The 15,673-nt window shown below is 41.2% G+C and overlaps 1 protein-coding gene across 2 annotated transcripts in view; it reads left to right on the top strand.

Moving 5' to 3' along the window:
• The window catches only part of SH3RF3 (SH3 domain containing ring finger 3), a 495,467-nt gene that overhangs the window by 452,105 nt on the left and 27,689 nt on the right, over positions 1-15,673 (top strand). For both annotated transcript variants that reach the window (XM_063458008.1, XM_063458017.1), the window contains 2 exons: positions 4,479-4,726; positions 8,429-8,751. In XM_063458008.1, the coding sequence (XP_063314078.1) occupies positions 4,479-4,726; positions 8,429-8,751 (571 nt within the window). The remainder of the gene's footprint in view (positions 1-4,478; positions 4,727-8,428; positions 8,752-15,673) is intronic.

Genomic DNA, 15,673 nt, shown 5'->3' with positions numbered 1-15,673 from the left:
AGTCACTTGCACACTCTCCTTAACACACACACACACAGAGCCACTTGCACACTCTCCTTAACACACACACACACACAGAGTCACTTGCGCACTCTCCTTAACACACACACACACACACAGAGAGTAACTTACACACTCTCCTTAACACACACACACAGAGTAACTTGCACACTCTCCTTAACACACACACAGAGAGTGACTTGCACACTCTCCTTAACACACACGCACACAGAGTCACTTGTACACTCTCCTTAACACACACACACACACACACACACACACACAGAGTAACTTGCACACTCTCCTTAACACACACACACACACACACACACACAGAGTCACTTGCACACTCTCCTTAACACACACACACACAGTCACTTGCACACTCTCCTTAACACACACACACACACAGAGTAACTTGCACACTCTCTTTAACAAACACACACACACACACACACAGAGTCACTTGCACACTCTCTTTAACAAACACACACACACACACACACAGAGTCACTTGCACACTCTCCCTAACACACACACAGTCACTTGCACACACTAACACACAATGTCACTTACACACTCATTAACACACATACTGTCACTCAAACACAAACTTTACATAAAGTCACACTTTATTTACACACACAAACAAACCAATTTACACACTCCCCCATTTACAAACATGCACACAATAAGAAATCCACCTTAACCATGCCATACCTGGGTGCTGTGGTGAGCAGAGGTCCAGGCTGCAGGATCCAGGATGTTGCTCTTTCTCTTGGGGGAGCAGGAGAGCCGTGCACTGTGAGCACAGCCTGCTTCCTGCTCCCTTCACAGTGCTTCCGGTGTTCACAGGCTCCCCCTGCCTGCAGGAAGCACAGTGCTCTGCTCGGGGGATGGGGTTACTGCAAACCCCACTGCCCGAAAAGGTAATCGGCTGCAAAGGGAGCCCAGCAGGTGAGTGGCTGCGCTGGGGGATGGCTAAGGAGCCGCTCACCCAGCACAGCATTCCCAGACAGCTACAGCAGGGCAGCCCACCGGGAAACCTCTCGGTTTGCGCCCCCTAGAGGTCGGCGCCCCAGGCGAATGCCTTATTCGCCTTAATGGTAGCGCCGGCCCTGATCACAATTGAGAGCACTATTGTTGATTTTTATCCTTCTATCTTGGAGCTTTGTATTACCAGACGGTGCTGACGGACGTACTGCCGCTACATATCCCATAAGCGGGGATAATACCGCTGTACGCTATTCACACCAGAGCTGGCCATAGCTCCCTCAAATGTGAGTTCTTTATCTTTTGCACATTGAACCCCATCACAATCGAGAGCGCTATTGTTGCTTTCTATTTTCTTTTCCGAGTTTTGGACTACCAGACGGTGCTGACGGAGACCCCCTCCCTACATATCCCATAAGCCATAGCTCCCTCAAATGTGAGTTCTTTATCTATTGCACATTGAACCCCATCACAATTGAGAGCACTATTGTTGCTTTCTATTTTCTTTTCCGAGTTTTGGACTACCAGACGGTGCTGACGGAGACCCCCTCCCTACATATCCCATAAGCGGGGATTATACCGCTGTACGCAATCCACACCAGAGCTGACCATAGCTCTCCTGAATGTGAGTTCTCTACTTCTGTTATTTATTGCACCCTGAATTTTACATACTACACCATTGGTCGCCTCTACCTCTCCTGTATTTGCATATACTGAACGGTCAACACCAGACGCACCTACCTCCACAAAGAAACTCTATCAAGTATCCCAGACTATCTACTGGTATCCTAGCGATATTTTACTGGACTATCTTCCTCAATTTGGCGCAGCCCTTATATATCTTTTTCTCTATCTGTGTTTATCCACTGAAGGACTTGAGGGGTTTTCCTTCATTTGGGTTGCTGCCTACCTCTACTAATTGTGTGTTAACTAGCGCTGAATTATTTTTGTGTTCGGTAGTTTAAAATGGCCGCCACCACGTGTTCGTTCATACGAACGACGACCACCCTGCCATTCGTCAATTAAGCTGCGGTTAACTAAAGCTTCTGGGAGGCTAACAAGCGGCACATTCCACATGCAGGGTGGTCGTTCGTTCGGCATTTTGTTCAGTGTTTTAGGGGTGAAAAAGATTAACAAGACTTAATGGGCCACACAGGACTGTTCTGGGGAGTCTTATAGTTCGTACAGTAGTTCGGCATACAAAAGATATAGGGAATCATTTTGTGGTTTGCTTAGATACACTGAACAGATACTTTGTAACAACACGGCAGACAGAGGGTACTTGGAACAGTCCCCCCCATTATTGTTCAATATAATAAGTTTGCATGTCCCCCATATCAGCTTCCTAAACTAGTTATTACAACCTAGCAAATTACTAGACAATCATTTGCGTGTTGACAGGTTCCCTATTAATAGCCAACATTCCCAAATCAATGTCAGATCGACCCTACTTGCATCAAATTTAAATATCTGCAACCACCATGACCGCTTCTGCTTTTTTAAGTGGTCATGGTGGTAGGAGACTGGATTTGCAGTGTTTCAGCTTGAAACATTGCATATCCAGATTTATTAGCAATTGTGTGCTGGGGGCTAAATACACCCCGTCACACGTGACTTTGGCAGCCTGAAATTCTGTTTCAGGCTGTCTAATGTCAATTCTGTGCATACTTTAGATATGTCATCAGAGTGCATTGCACGCTGATACTGGTGTTCTCTGCTCAGGTCTCCCCCGCCTCTTAACTGCAGCCCTTCCTCCTCCCTATCCCATCCGCTATTTTTATTTCTTCCTGCCCTCCCTTTTCCTTCTTTCCCTCCACACACCCTTCACCAGCTCAGAGCATGTGTGTGATCTGAGCCGGTTAGATGGTCCAATCAAAGACTTCACTACAAGAAACCTATATTTGTACCTTCATGCAGCTGCTATGACATCACAATGGGGTGTGTGGAGCAACGCCGGAAGCTTCAACCGGCATTGGGTTAAGGTAAAACTTATTTTAGAACTTTGTTTAGCCCTTTCTGGGAGGGACTTAAATAACAATGCCATTATTGTAACAACCCCCCCCCCCCCCCAAAAAATAAAATAAAAATAAACGTTTGGAGTAACCCTTAAGACTTTGAGGACAACGTAGAAATTTTTACTGACATCACAATTTAGTCCCTTACGAACACATGCTGGCATGAAATATCTTTCTTCTATAGCACTGGCCGTGACAGTACTATAAATACCTGCAAAACATATTCCATTGATTGTTACCATGCTCTCTGTAGGGCTCTTGTGCTACTCCTCCTGGGGATAGTTGTATCCCTAAAAGCAGGACAACAGCGAACAAGCCCGGGATGATGATATAGGATATTGAATTAGGGACTGTCTCGTGGAAATCAGGACTGTTGGGAGAAGTTAGAAAAAAATATGCAAATATATAAATATTGATTTGAATAGTGAATTGCGGTGAACCGAATGCCAAATTAAAATATATAGGCCAAAGCAATTCTCTAGCTGTGTAGGCCAAAGCAATTCTTTAACACAGCTAGAGTCACATGCTGGCTATTTTTACCTGAATTTTGGAATTCGGTTTTCATTTCCCTACAAATCAGCATTTAGTGAATAAACCTTGAGAGGTAGATTCTTTCTTATTTCCCTAATTTGCATTATATTATAAAAGTGCTGTGAATATATTAAATCATCGTTTTGTGGCATGCCTTGTACATCATTTGCAGTAGTTCCATTCATGAAAAGATGTGCATGAAAATACTAATACAAGGAAGCGTATGGCTTCTTTCAGGTTGTAAATAAAATTAATTATTATTTTTTTTTCATATATTATGGGAGTTAGGTGTAAGGACTTGCAAAAAGGGCATATGAAGTTATTATATTTTTTTGCTGTGTCCTTATCCCCTGTAAGTTACAACAGATTGTGTTATGTTCTTGTTTAAAATCTGAATGAGGTCTGGGTTTAGCATTTTGCTCCTAGATAAATATTGAATTAAAATCCATTAATAAAACACACCTAATAATAATATTTTGAGCAAAGTTACATTTCCCCTACAAATTAAGAGACACGTAAGATATACTCAAGCAATGAGTGCCATGTTTTTAAAATATGAAACGGATCCGTGTACTAATGAATAAATCATAAATAATGTATAACAAATGCAAATGTGTTCACAGAGATGCACAAGCCATATCTTTACTGGGAAATTTCTTGTTATACATTTGTGGTGCCTAATTCCGGTTAGAAGACTATAAATATAAAACAAGGATCATTATACAGAACATTTATTTGTGAAGACATTTATCACAGCAATGAATTGTCTTGTTGAAACTGCATTCACCAGGGCTGGCTAGCAAACATCTTTAGATTATTTGCATGACTTCAGTTTGCTGGCTAGATTGACTAGTTAGTCTGTAGCAGTTAGAGGTCCACTGTTATGAACTAGCAGTATCTTTTATTTAATGTAAGTATTTGCTCTTGTTTCTAATGCAGAATGCCTGCTGGACTCGTACAGACAAGAAATTGCACCATGGGAATTCCGCTTACGACCAGAGGATCTCCATTGGCTACCCAAGTGTCCACCAGTGGACTGACAAACTGCACCAATGTTGTTAGACCGGTTCTCCCTATTACTGTGCCTCAGATACATTCACACCAATCCCCAACAAATTCTCAAACCACTAGTGGAAAGGTGTCTTCTCCACAAGTCGTCAACACAGCTCGTACTGCTTTACAGATGGGTATGTTTAACTTTTTTCTTAATGTTCTGAATATTACAAGATGTAGGGGGCCCTAAAGTGTGGGATGTGGCTTCATTCTTAACTTGCTTGTATCTAAAACACTGGCCTTAGAGTTCTCTAAATATGTAAAGTTCATTACTGACCTGTCACAAATATTCTGTTTAATGATTCCCCAGCTGTGATAGCCAGACTACTCAGTGTAGATGATGTCAGCTCAAGGCTGCGGGATCCTGCAAATCTACTAATGTATCATTAAACACAAAGAAATTGCCGACCTGTGTGGTGTCAATGTGTAATAATCCAACTGAGATATATGCTGTTGATTAGTTATCTTACTCAGCTCTAGACTAGCTCAGAATCTTATAAATTCACACTAGAAAAATTGAGATTATACAGATATCCAAAAGTAGGGCTGAAGCAAGGAATGAAACATTGAGATAAAGTGATGTTGGTGCTTATAGAATTCCTTTAAGAGGTGCATTTATATTGTGAAAGGCTGTACCTCTTACGCCAATCTTAATAGTACATTTTTTTAATGAGATTTACAGAAAAAAACAACTAATAATTTCACAATTTAAGTCAGTTTTTTTTTACGTCCCTTACTAATCTGACTTCCATATGTAAAATGAAAGGCTTTTATTTCCTTTCTAAACTACCAATCATTGTAACTTGCAATTCATATCCCTACAAGGTGACAGTCTTAAATGAAGAAATGTATGCAGTTAGTAGATAAAACTTGCTTGTTATTTTGTTATATACAAGAAATAATTTACATGTCCATTTAGAATTAATGTTTCATCTACAGTAGGTTTTCTGGAACATTTATTGGAGGCTGACTATTAATTTAGTATATGCAGCTGGACTTCCCAATCATATATTATATTATTCAATCTCCATGGACTTTGTATCAAACCAAAGCAGAACATGCAAGGAATTTTAGCATCAATATACATTTTTTTAATTAGAGGATTTATTATTTATCAATCTCTTCATAAATCTTGAATTATATGTTTATGTTGTCACCATACTGGAATAACTTTTATTAACCTCTTCACTACCAAGTGCTATTTTTTTTATAAAAACATTATTTAAACATAACATTTACATGGATCATTGGCTGAATAGTTAGCAAATAAACATATTAAGAAAATAAGCTGATTGTTGTAGAGATATGTGTTCATGGATACCAAAAAAAATGGTCAATCACATAAATTTACTCAGTTTTCATTTTTTATTTCTCAATTCAAAACCCTTTCTAGAAATCATGGTGAAAAATATCATGTTGGTCCAAATATCAGATGGATCTAAAATATTAATGACGAAAGCTCAAAAGATACTGTAGGTGTGCCCTATCCCCAAGAGATAAATAATTACTAAAAGTTATCTAATACTATGCTTATGTGGATCTTTAAGGGAATTTCTGGTATTTTTGGTAACACAACTTCCCCCAAAAAAGGACATCAAGTAATGCTCATATAGTAAAGAGAGTCGTTTGGCTAAAATGGGGCATCTTTATTATATAGGGTGGTCTGCAGGGGTGGATCCAGAACCTAATCTCGCTAGGTGCTCTGGTAGATTTTAGTATTTAAAAAAAATAATAATGAAGTTTAAGTTTTTTTTTCAGTCCAGCATAATGGGACTAAAGAAAGTTCTCTTAGCACCGCTGAAAAGTCGATTTTTTTTTAATTTATTGATGGAATAAAGAATGAATTAAAGGGACACTATAGTCACCTGAACAACTTTAGCTTAATGAAGCAGTTTTGGTGTATAGAACATGCCCCTGCAGCCTCACTGCTCAATCCTCTGCCATTTAGGAGTTAAATCCCTTTGTTTATGAACCCTAGTCACACCTCCCTGCATGTGACTTGCACAGCCTTCCATAAACACTTCCTGTAAAGAGAGTACTATTTAGGCTTTCTTTAGGCTTTCTTTATTGCAAGTTCTGTTTAATTAGGATTTTCATATCCCCTGCTATGTTAATAGCTTGCTAGACCCTGCAAGAGCCTCCTGTATGTGATTAAAGTTCAATTTAGAGATTGAGATACAATTATTTAAGGTAAATTACATCTGTTTGAAAGTGAAACCAGTTTTTTTTTTTCATGCAGGCTCTGTCAATCATAGCCAGGGGAGGTGTGGCTAGGGCTGCATAAACAGAAACAAAGTGATTTAACTCCTAAATGGCAGTGAATTGAGCAGTGAAATTGCAGGGGAATGATCTATACACTAAAACTGCTTTATTTAGCTAAAGTAATTTAGGTGACTATAGTGTTCCTTTACAGTCTCAGAGTTGTGGATTTATCTAAAGCTATTTAGATAAGTGTGATTCCAAGCACTGGGCATATAAAGATGATGAGAGTTGGAGTGCAAATTTTGGATTTTCTTTTAATATATATATATATTTATATATATATATATATTTTTTGATTTAGACTGTTGGTCCTTACACATTCATGCACAATCGCAAAGACAAGCTAACTACATACAACTTACTACAGACAGCTCACAGACTCACACACAACAAGATTACTGCACACAAGGTCATTGCTACATAGACACACAGATCACCACCGACAGCTCACTAACATTCTGGTTAAAAAAAATTAAAAAACACAGCACGCTACCCATAACAGCACTGGCAAATAAAAGATTAAAATGTACATATAAACTGGCTTCTGTGGGGACGGGAGTGGAAGACTATCCCTGCCACTGCTCCCCAGCCCACCGAAGTTAACTCTTTTATTGATCTTAAAAATATCACAAAAAACAACGTTATGCAGTAAAACTATATTTTTTCCCTGATATTGGAAGAATTTCTCCTAAAGTGGAAGAATTATTATCCTATATAATGCACTGTATAGGAGCATGCCGACTTAAATATTGTAAGTTTTATATGTTTCACATGCCATCCTGTAAAAAATATTTTTTTCATAATTGTGCAACACACTACTGCTACAGTGCAAAATGATCACTAATTTAGAAGAGTTTGCTACATACTGTATATGAAATCCATAGAGCATTGGAGGCACTACTGATAAGTGGAAAATCAAAGCTTAGCAAAATCCCACATAAGGAGCTTCCATGCATCTGAAGCAAGGGGATTCTTTGTTTAATAATTCAGAGGGTTTTGCAAGCTATGAATATGTGAGAGAAGCATTTGGTTTTGCATTAATAATGTAAACAGTAGAACAGTCTACCCCCATACTCATGGTAAAACATGTTATAGATTATTGGACAGCTGTCTAGCAGTGAAGTGGTATATGTCAGACAGACAGAAACAGCAAGCACTGGACTTGTCAAAAAAGGTTATATTAAATTGTGTCCACGATCAGTTAAATTGCAGGGCAAGACAACTGACAGTCTTTTAGTCCCACATCAGGACTTTAATCTCAGTATACGCTGGCTCTGATGACATATATAAAATTGTGCAATGGACCTGAGTTTTAAAGAATTTTGTGCTCAAACTGAACTTGTATTTTGAACTGTCAATGTTTCTGTTTTAAAAGCAAAACTATCATCAAGGTGTTTTAAAACCAAACTGTTGATAGTTCAAAATAAAAGTTGTTTTATTTTTCGAAAAAGACCTTGAGTGCAATCATTTTTGCATATGTATGTCTGTACATGTGTGTATATATGTACAAGTGTTTATGTTTCTTCATTTTAGATTTTTGTCCACTAATGCGTACATGTTTTATTCCTACTTAGCACACTCTACAGCTCAATCACAGGAGCGCCCCACAGCTACGGTTTCCCCATTAAGGACTCAAAGTTCTCCATCACGTCTTCCAGCCAACCTCAACAGGCCTCAATCCACTGTGTCTCCACAACACAGCCCGCAGTCATCTGTACAGAACTCCCCAGCCGTACACTGTGCAAGGCCTATCATTCCTTTGACATCGGCTGCTGCTGCCATTACTCCACCTAATGTTACTGCAGCACACATAAATGGAGAGGCTGTCAATGGACACATCAGCAGCTTGATGGCCGCTAGTCCTACACACACTGCCAGCAAAACAGAAGACAGAAAGGTAAGTCATTATCTGTCATTTTGCAAAACTGAATATAACAGTGACTATGAGAACCGACCAATAAAAGTAAAAACAAATGACATCCTTATTAGTCATATCTGCCATGAAGGAAATTCAGTAATAAAATATGATGCACAAAAGTGAAATAAAAAATCTGACAAAAACCCAGAGTTATCCAGGTCTCATGTCCATGTGGGTCGGTTATTGCATGTAGATTATGTGTAGAAGTTTATATACAGACACTCCACACTTTCCGACTGGGTTCTGTTCCAACAACCCAGGTGAAGAACGAATTGGTCGGTAAGTGAGGAGTTAAGGGATTCTCTGCTCTGGTGCATTCGTCTATGTTCGAGGAAACTTCCCCGAACATAAACGAACGCACCAGATTTATATTCTCTTGTGGCTTCAGAGTCAGTTTCTCCCTTACAGGATTATGTTCTAATTTACTAAAGTGAGAATTCAGTTTCAGATTTAAGGCTAGAGTAGCCAAACTGAAAGCTCAGCTGACGTAGAAAAAGTTTACATTTCAGCTGTTTTGCCCTTAAATTTGAAATTCACTTGGAATTCTCACTTCAGTAAATGACCCTGTGTGTATCACTCTCCAAGTTGCACAATAAAGGCGGTTTATAGATCACGTTAAAATATGTGTGAATGCGGGGGCGGAGCCTGGCAGCCAAGCAGCTCAGTCGCACTCTAGACGAGCTCTGGGCCAAAAAGAGCAAAATCCTGAAACCAAGCCACTTCATGCCTGCTTTTGAGCCCTAGAGACAAGGACATACCACCACAGTGCTGCACAAGTAGAGCCGAGGTCAAAGATCGTCAGGTTGCAGCCAGGGGATCGATCTGAGGCCTACATGCGGCCTACACACATGGCGCGGTGGAGGCGGCCGCTCCCTCGGCCGACTGTGGCCCACATCGCTGACGGTCTCCCCGGCACACTCCATCCCCCCCCCCCGCCAGAGAGGGACATCCCGGCGCAAGCAGCCCATGGCCCAGGACTGGGGCAACATACTCGACTTACCAGCAACATCGAACCCACGAGGCACAACATGGCGGACGCCGCATTTCACCCAGCACCGGGGCCCCCACTGCCCCCACTGCCCCCTCTTTCAGAACGGCTCAACGGTCTGCTCGCAGATTTTTGGGCCAAGCGCACTACCGCCGGGGATGTCCCGGAGGAAGCCCCACTGACAACTACCCCATGAAGCTCCAGACGGCAACCCGCGACTGTAAACCGGGCCTCAGGGGAGAACTGGAAAGCGGGAAGTCTGAGGAGAGCGAGCAGATGGCAGTTCAAGCACCTTACCCGCCGACCGGTGGTGGGTCTCCCAAATTCCCAATGGGGACTCACTCCGTGGTCGCCCCCTTGGAGCACCTTGCATCTCTGGGTGAGCACTGACCCATGTGAGAGAAGGCACCGGACTGGAAGACCTCTAGCTACCCGGCGTGAGTTAGCCCGGCGCAGCACCCTTACGAGACAACAGACCCGCACGGGAATCCCCTGCCCTACACGCCCTGATGCACTGGACGCCTCCCGCCCACACAAGCACGGTCAGCAACCCATGGGACCCCGATATCGAGAGCCGACCACGACCTGAAGGGGGACCTGGGCGACCAAAGCCTCGGACAGGAGCCTGAACGGGAGGGGGGCGCAGCCTGGATTGCCCGGGCTTCATCACTGCCACAGAGGGGAATAGGCTGAAATGGATGTCAGACACCAAGCCAGTGACCAGGGGTACCTAACAAGGACGCAGCACAGCATGTGATGTGGACTGGTACTCCCTAAACTGTCGTTACCACCTGAGCTCTCCTGGACTACTAACCAACAGATAAGCATAAAAACCTTGGCCTGGGCATAGCGTGGCAGATGCCTATAACTACTCTTAGTTAGCCTGTTTTTCCTGAGCATATTTTATGACTAAGCACACTAGTTTTGCTCTAGTTAATTGTGTAACTTGCATGTCCTGATAAGCAGAGCAGGGAAAAATTATTGGAAAGCGACATCAATGTATATAAAAATGTGTAGCATCATCCCATGCCTAACTAGCTTGAACCCAGCTCAGAATAACGGCTCAACCAGGCTGTGTTAGCATAGTAAAACTGATTAGCAACACTCAAATATCTAGAACTACTCTTATGTTATCTCATGTTATTTTGTTATATTTAACCTTGTACCTCTTCTGATAAGCGGAACAGTATAAACTACTAGACAAGCGACAATAATATATATAAAACTGTGCAGTATCCTCTAAGGCCTCATTACTGTAACACTATGTTGGAATAACTGCTTACCCATGCTGTTGTGGCATTGTAAGCCTGATGTGTTTTATCCGTGCACAAATAAAATAAAGAATTTATAAAAATAAAAAATATATGTGTGAATGCATGGTATATGCTGCGTAATTTGTCCTTTACACTCCTTTACATGGCAACACCCCCAACTCCAATTATATACCATGCCAGGTAACAATTCAGATCCTTTGTGTTAATTTACATATAGTTAGAGTTTACCATATCCATGTGGCAAACAGAACCTCGCCACAGGCTTTTGGAGGGGACTGCTTGCCAGCCTCCTGCCAAAAGACTATGGGCCAGGTCAGCGACTGTAAAGACACATATTTTATTCCCCCGTTCCCCTGGTTTGGCACTTTCCATTTGTGCGCATAGAGCTGAACGCTAGCTCCCTGGTGACCGTTCACATGGACCAAAACTGTGAATAGACTTCAGGGGGACTTAGCCGCGAATGCCCTGGAACTATTTTTTGCATTAAGACTTTGCGGTTCCTGGTCGGTCCCCCAGCGGCTCTTAGCCATGATTCTATAGAACTGTTTTGGGCATGGGACCATGCATGTGGTCGGTTAAACTTTGACTTCTAGGAAATTCCTGAACCCCTGAACCGATTTGGGTTTTTTGTGTATTTAAAGGATCACTATAGGGTCTGGAACACAAACATGTATTCCTGACCCTATAGTGTTAAAACCACCATCTAGCCCCCCTGGGCCCCTTATGCCTCCATGAATATAGCAAAATCTTACTGTATTCAAGCCAGAAGCTGTAACTCTGCATGCTGTTTGCCTCAAAAAAACAAGCTAGCTGCTGACATAATCAGAAGTGCCCCTGATCCAATCATAGTGCTTCTCCATAGGATTGGATGAGAATGACAAAGAGGCAGATCAGGGGCAGGGCCAGCATGATTCAAACACAGCCCTGGCCAATCAGCATCTCCTCATAGAGATGAATTGAATCAATTAATCTCTGAGGAAAGTTCAGTATCTGCATGCAGAGGGAGGAGACACTGAATATTTGGATGCATTTTAGGCAGCCATGACCCAGGAAGGATCTCTAACAGCCATCTGAGGAGTGGCCAGTGAAGTTATCACTAGGCTGTAATGTAAACACTGCATTTTCTCTGAAAAGAGTGTTTACAGCAAAAATCCTGAAGGTAATGATTCTACTCACCAGAACAAATTCAATAAGCTGTAGTTGTTATGGTGACTATAGTGTCCCTTTAAAGGTATTTGGTTTTTTTTTTTTTTAAATGTGTATTTTTTGTGTCTGGAGATAATTGAAGTAACTGTACTTGACTCCATTATCTCCCAGGTACAGATGAGGGATTGACCTAGTTTGTTTGGAGGGTCCTGGACCTGAGAGCCAATGTGATTGTGTATTTGTTTCTACTGTGGTTTACTCTCAGGTCCAGGGGGTAATGCCCTTTACATGGAGACTGTCATAAAAGGCCAGTTGTGGTCCCATTAAAATGAGTTCCTTTTCACCCTCAACGTAGAGCCTCGTCTAGGGGACAGCTATATTCACTCTGGTGTTTGCTATATCACTATACTCCCCTGGAATTAAATTTCACTTGTTCTTTTAAGAGTATATCGCTACATTCTCTTGCAGGAGAGGTCTACCCACTGGAAGCTGGATCCTGGTCTTGGGTCCAGGGTGGGTGGAGGACAGTGATACCCCAACCAAGCTGTAACGCTGGAAGTGGGGATTACAGTGCTGGTGGAGTGCTTGGAGTACTCGGTGAGCACTAGGGGTGCCAGTTTGGTCCGCCACAATCCTCAAAACCATTTCCATGCAATAATTTGTACAAAATAAAGATTATAGAATATTGTGTATGCTTCTGCCAGTCCTTGACTCCTCCATACATCCAACTTCTCCTCTTTGACTCCTACTTCTACTCAGCATTACCCAATATGCACTCCACTTCTTATTTGCTCATACTATTACTACCTACTCACTATTAATATATGGAAGATTATTGTAATTTTACTATTCTTTCTGTATTTACTGAGATGTATAAACAGAACAAACCATTGTAGTTTTGGCTTTCATATTAGATTCTATGATATCTTCCACATCACAAAGAATGAGATTCACTTTGAAATTAGCTATATTGCATGAAAACTAATTAGAGTCAGTTTTGAGAAAGAATTGGAAATGAGTTTACATTCTATGGATACACAGTTTCAATATAAGGCAAATTCCAGTAACATAGCAAAATGACAGTCTCACATTCCTCTATGAAAGCACATTTTTAACAACTATGCCTTTACAAATTGTTGAGATTTTGTTGTTTTGTTTCGATTTTCTGTTGAGCCATTTACTCAACCTTTCCACATATACATAACCTTAAATAAGGATTGTAAAACCCGTCAGGACTACCCCCTGGCTCTTAAAGAGTTAATAGCCACGCTGAGATTCCAGGACTCATTTCTGCTCTTGCTGTCGTGTTCTTCTCTGCATATTTCCAATGGGAAAGAGACTGTTACTTAATCATGTTAGAACCACAGTAAAGATATGCTTTCAAATCCCTGTCTTGTCAACACTTGGATCATTCAACATTGCGAATTACAATTGCTAATTATGCGGAGAGGTGCCATATTTGGCTGCCAGGCACCCATCTGTGCGTAATATTTTTGGATTCCTGATTCATACCTTTCTGCCATTACTGACTGTGTTATGGGCTGTAGTTTCCAAATGTATGGCCTCTTCTATAAGCTCTAGTGAAGATAAAACATGTTATTGCCCACCTGGTTTTCGGTTTGTCATAAAACTTTTAGCCAGAGCCAGCTGGATCACAGTGTTTAATGCCGCATTTTATATACCTTTGTTTTCACTGTTGTACAGGTTTCGGCGGCAGAGTAACAATTTCTTAAACCAAATTTGACCAGAAGCACTGGAAATAGTGGCTCTTCTGTGTTTGTATTATGCTATAGACATTGAGCTGATGGCATCATGTGCAGTGGTTCTGCATGCAGTTAGTAACAGGCTCATCTAGTGCTAAATTGTACGAAACATGTGCGGGTAGATACATTTGGGTCTTTGAGTGGATCCTGACTTGATAGTTAGAGAATGTGAGACAAGTAACAGCAGAAAAAATAGAGCAAAAGTCTGGAATGCAAGGATTTACTTGAATTTATTAAATGTGTGTGAATTAATAGTTGCATTTACATGTAGTGTAATTGTGCAAATGCAGTTGTTTATTTACGTGTAGCATCTGTGTATTCTGTTTTGTCAGAGTGTATAAATGTAGGGATTTATTTGCTAGCAGTATCAGTATTTGAATGCAGAATTCTACATCTGAGTAATAAACATTACTGTGAATGCATAGTTATAATTGTGATAAGTACAATTGTGTGTATTTGTGTTCATGTTTGTGTGAATGCAGGTGTGTGTTTGGGTGCAGTGTCCATTTTCAAGAATGCAGAGCTGTACAGTATTTGCATGGAGAGTCAGTGCTGTGTCTCCCACATTTCGTATCTGCCTCTATCTACCACCCCATCTGAGGATTCTGCCTGTTCCACTCGCTTCCCTTAGAGTGTGTGTCAACCTCAAACTCGCTAATCTCCTGTTCTTGTTTACCCCTGTGTCTATGAGCTCTTGTTGAAGCTGTGCAGTTTGCTTGACTGAGTGCTTTATACATCAGCTGTGTGACCACTGTTCATCAGTTTTGTGATCACTGTACTTCCAACACATGACGGCAGAGTCTTCTGTGTGGAGAAATGTGGGAAATGAACTATAATTACATGTGATATGTGATTACACATAATTATGTAATAAATGCACAGAGCTAGCCATAGGCGTCCACAGGAATTTTTCCGGGGAGGGGGGACATAATCGTATTGACATCCATGCTTGGCACCTTTTTGACAGTGTCATGAATGGGAGGGCCACAGTCATAATACAAGTCATATACAACATACATAAGGAACTGCACTCAATCCCATCAATCTGAGCAAGGGTGCAACTAAACCAGAACCTAGCACCAGGTTCCAATGGCAATGGTATACAATACAAAAATGGTTCAGGCACTCCAAGGTTCAGAACAGGCAATTTTATTGGAACCCACAGCAATGTTTCGACCTTGCAGTCTTTGTCAAGCTATCAAACACAAATCTCACAGCAAATATATAGGCACAACAATTCATTTAATCAAACCATATTAGACAAATGTGTAGTTAAAAAAGTGTATAATAAGGAAGGCAGTGACAGCTGTTGCAAATGAAATCTCCAATTAACACAGCGCATGTCAAGAAGGGCTTCAAAATCCACATGATCAATTCAGGAAACAAACATAATCTAAATTCACTTAAGCTGCACCTAAGAGATTCCAAAAAGAAAACTATTAAAGTTCATAAATAAAAGATAATATAAGTAAATTTCATAAATAAAATAAATACAATTTTGGAATCTCTTAGGTGCAGTTTAAGTGAATTTAGATTATGTTAGTTTCCTGAATTGATCATGTGGATTTTGTAGCCCTTCTTGACATGCACTGTGTTAATTGGAGATTTCCTGAGCATATGCGCATGAGTGGGCAAGCGATTAGAACACTCGCACTGCTGCGCTTGTACAAGGTGTAGTGAGCATGCGCACTGCCTTATCATGTTGAGCATGTGCAGACATGACGGCTATG

This window comes from Pelobates fuscus, chromosome 1 (assembly GCF_036172605.1).
Source record: "Pelobates fuscus isolate aPelFus1 chromosome 1, aPelFus1.pri, whole genome shotgun sequence".
Lineage (NCBI taxonomy): Eukaryota > Metazoa > Chordata > Amphibia > Anura > Pelobatidae > Pelobates > Pelobates fuscus.
Note: the sequence above shows the minus strand (reverse complement) of the source record. Positions and strands in the feature narration are given on the sequence as shown.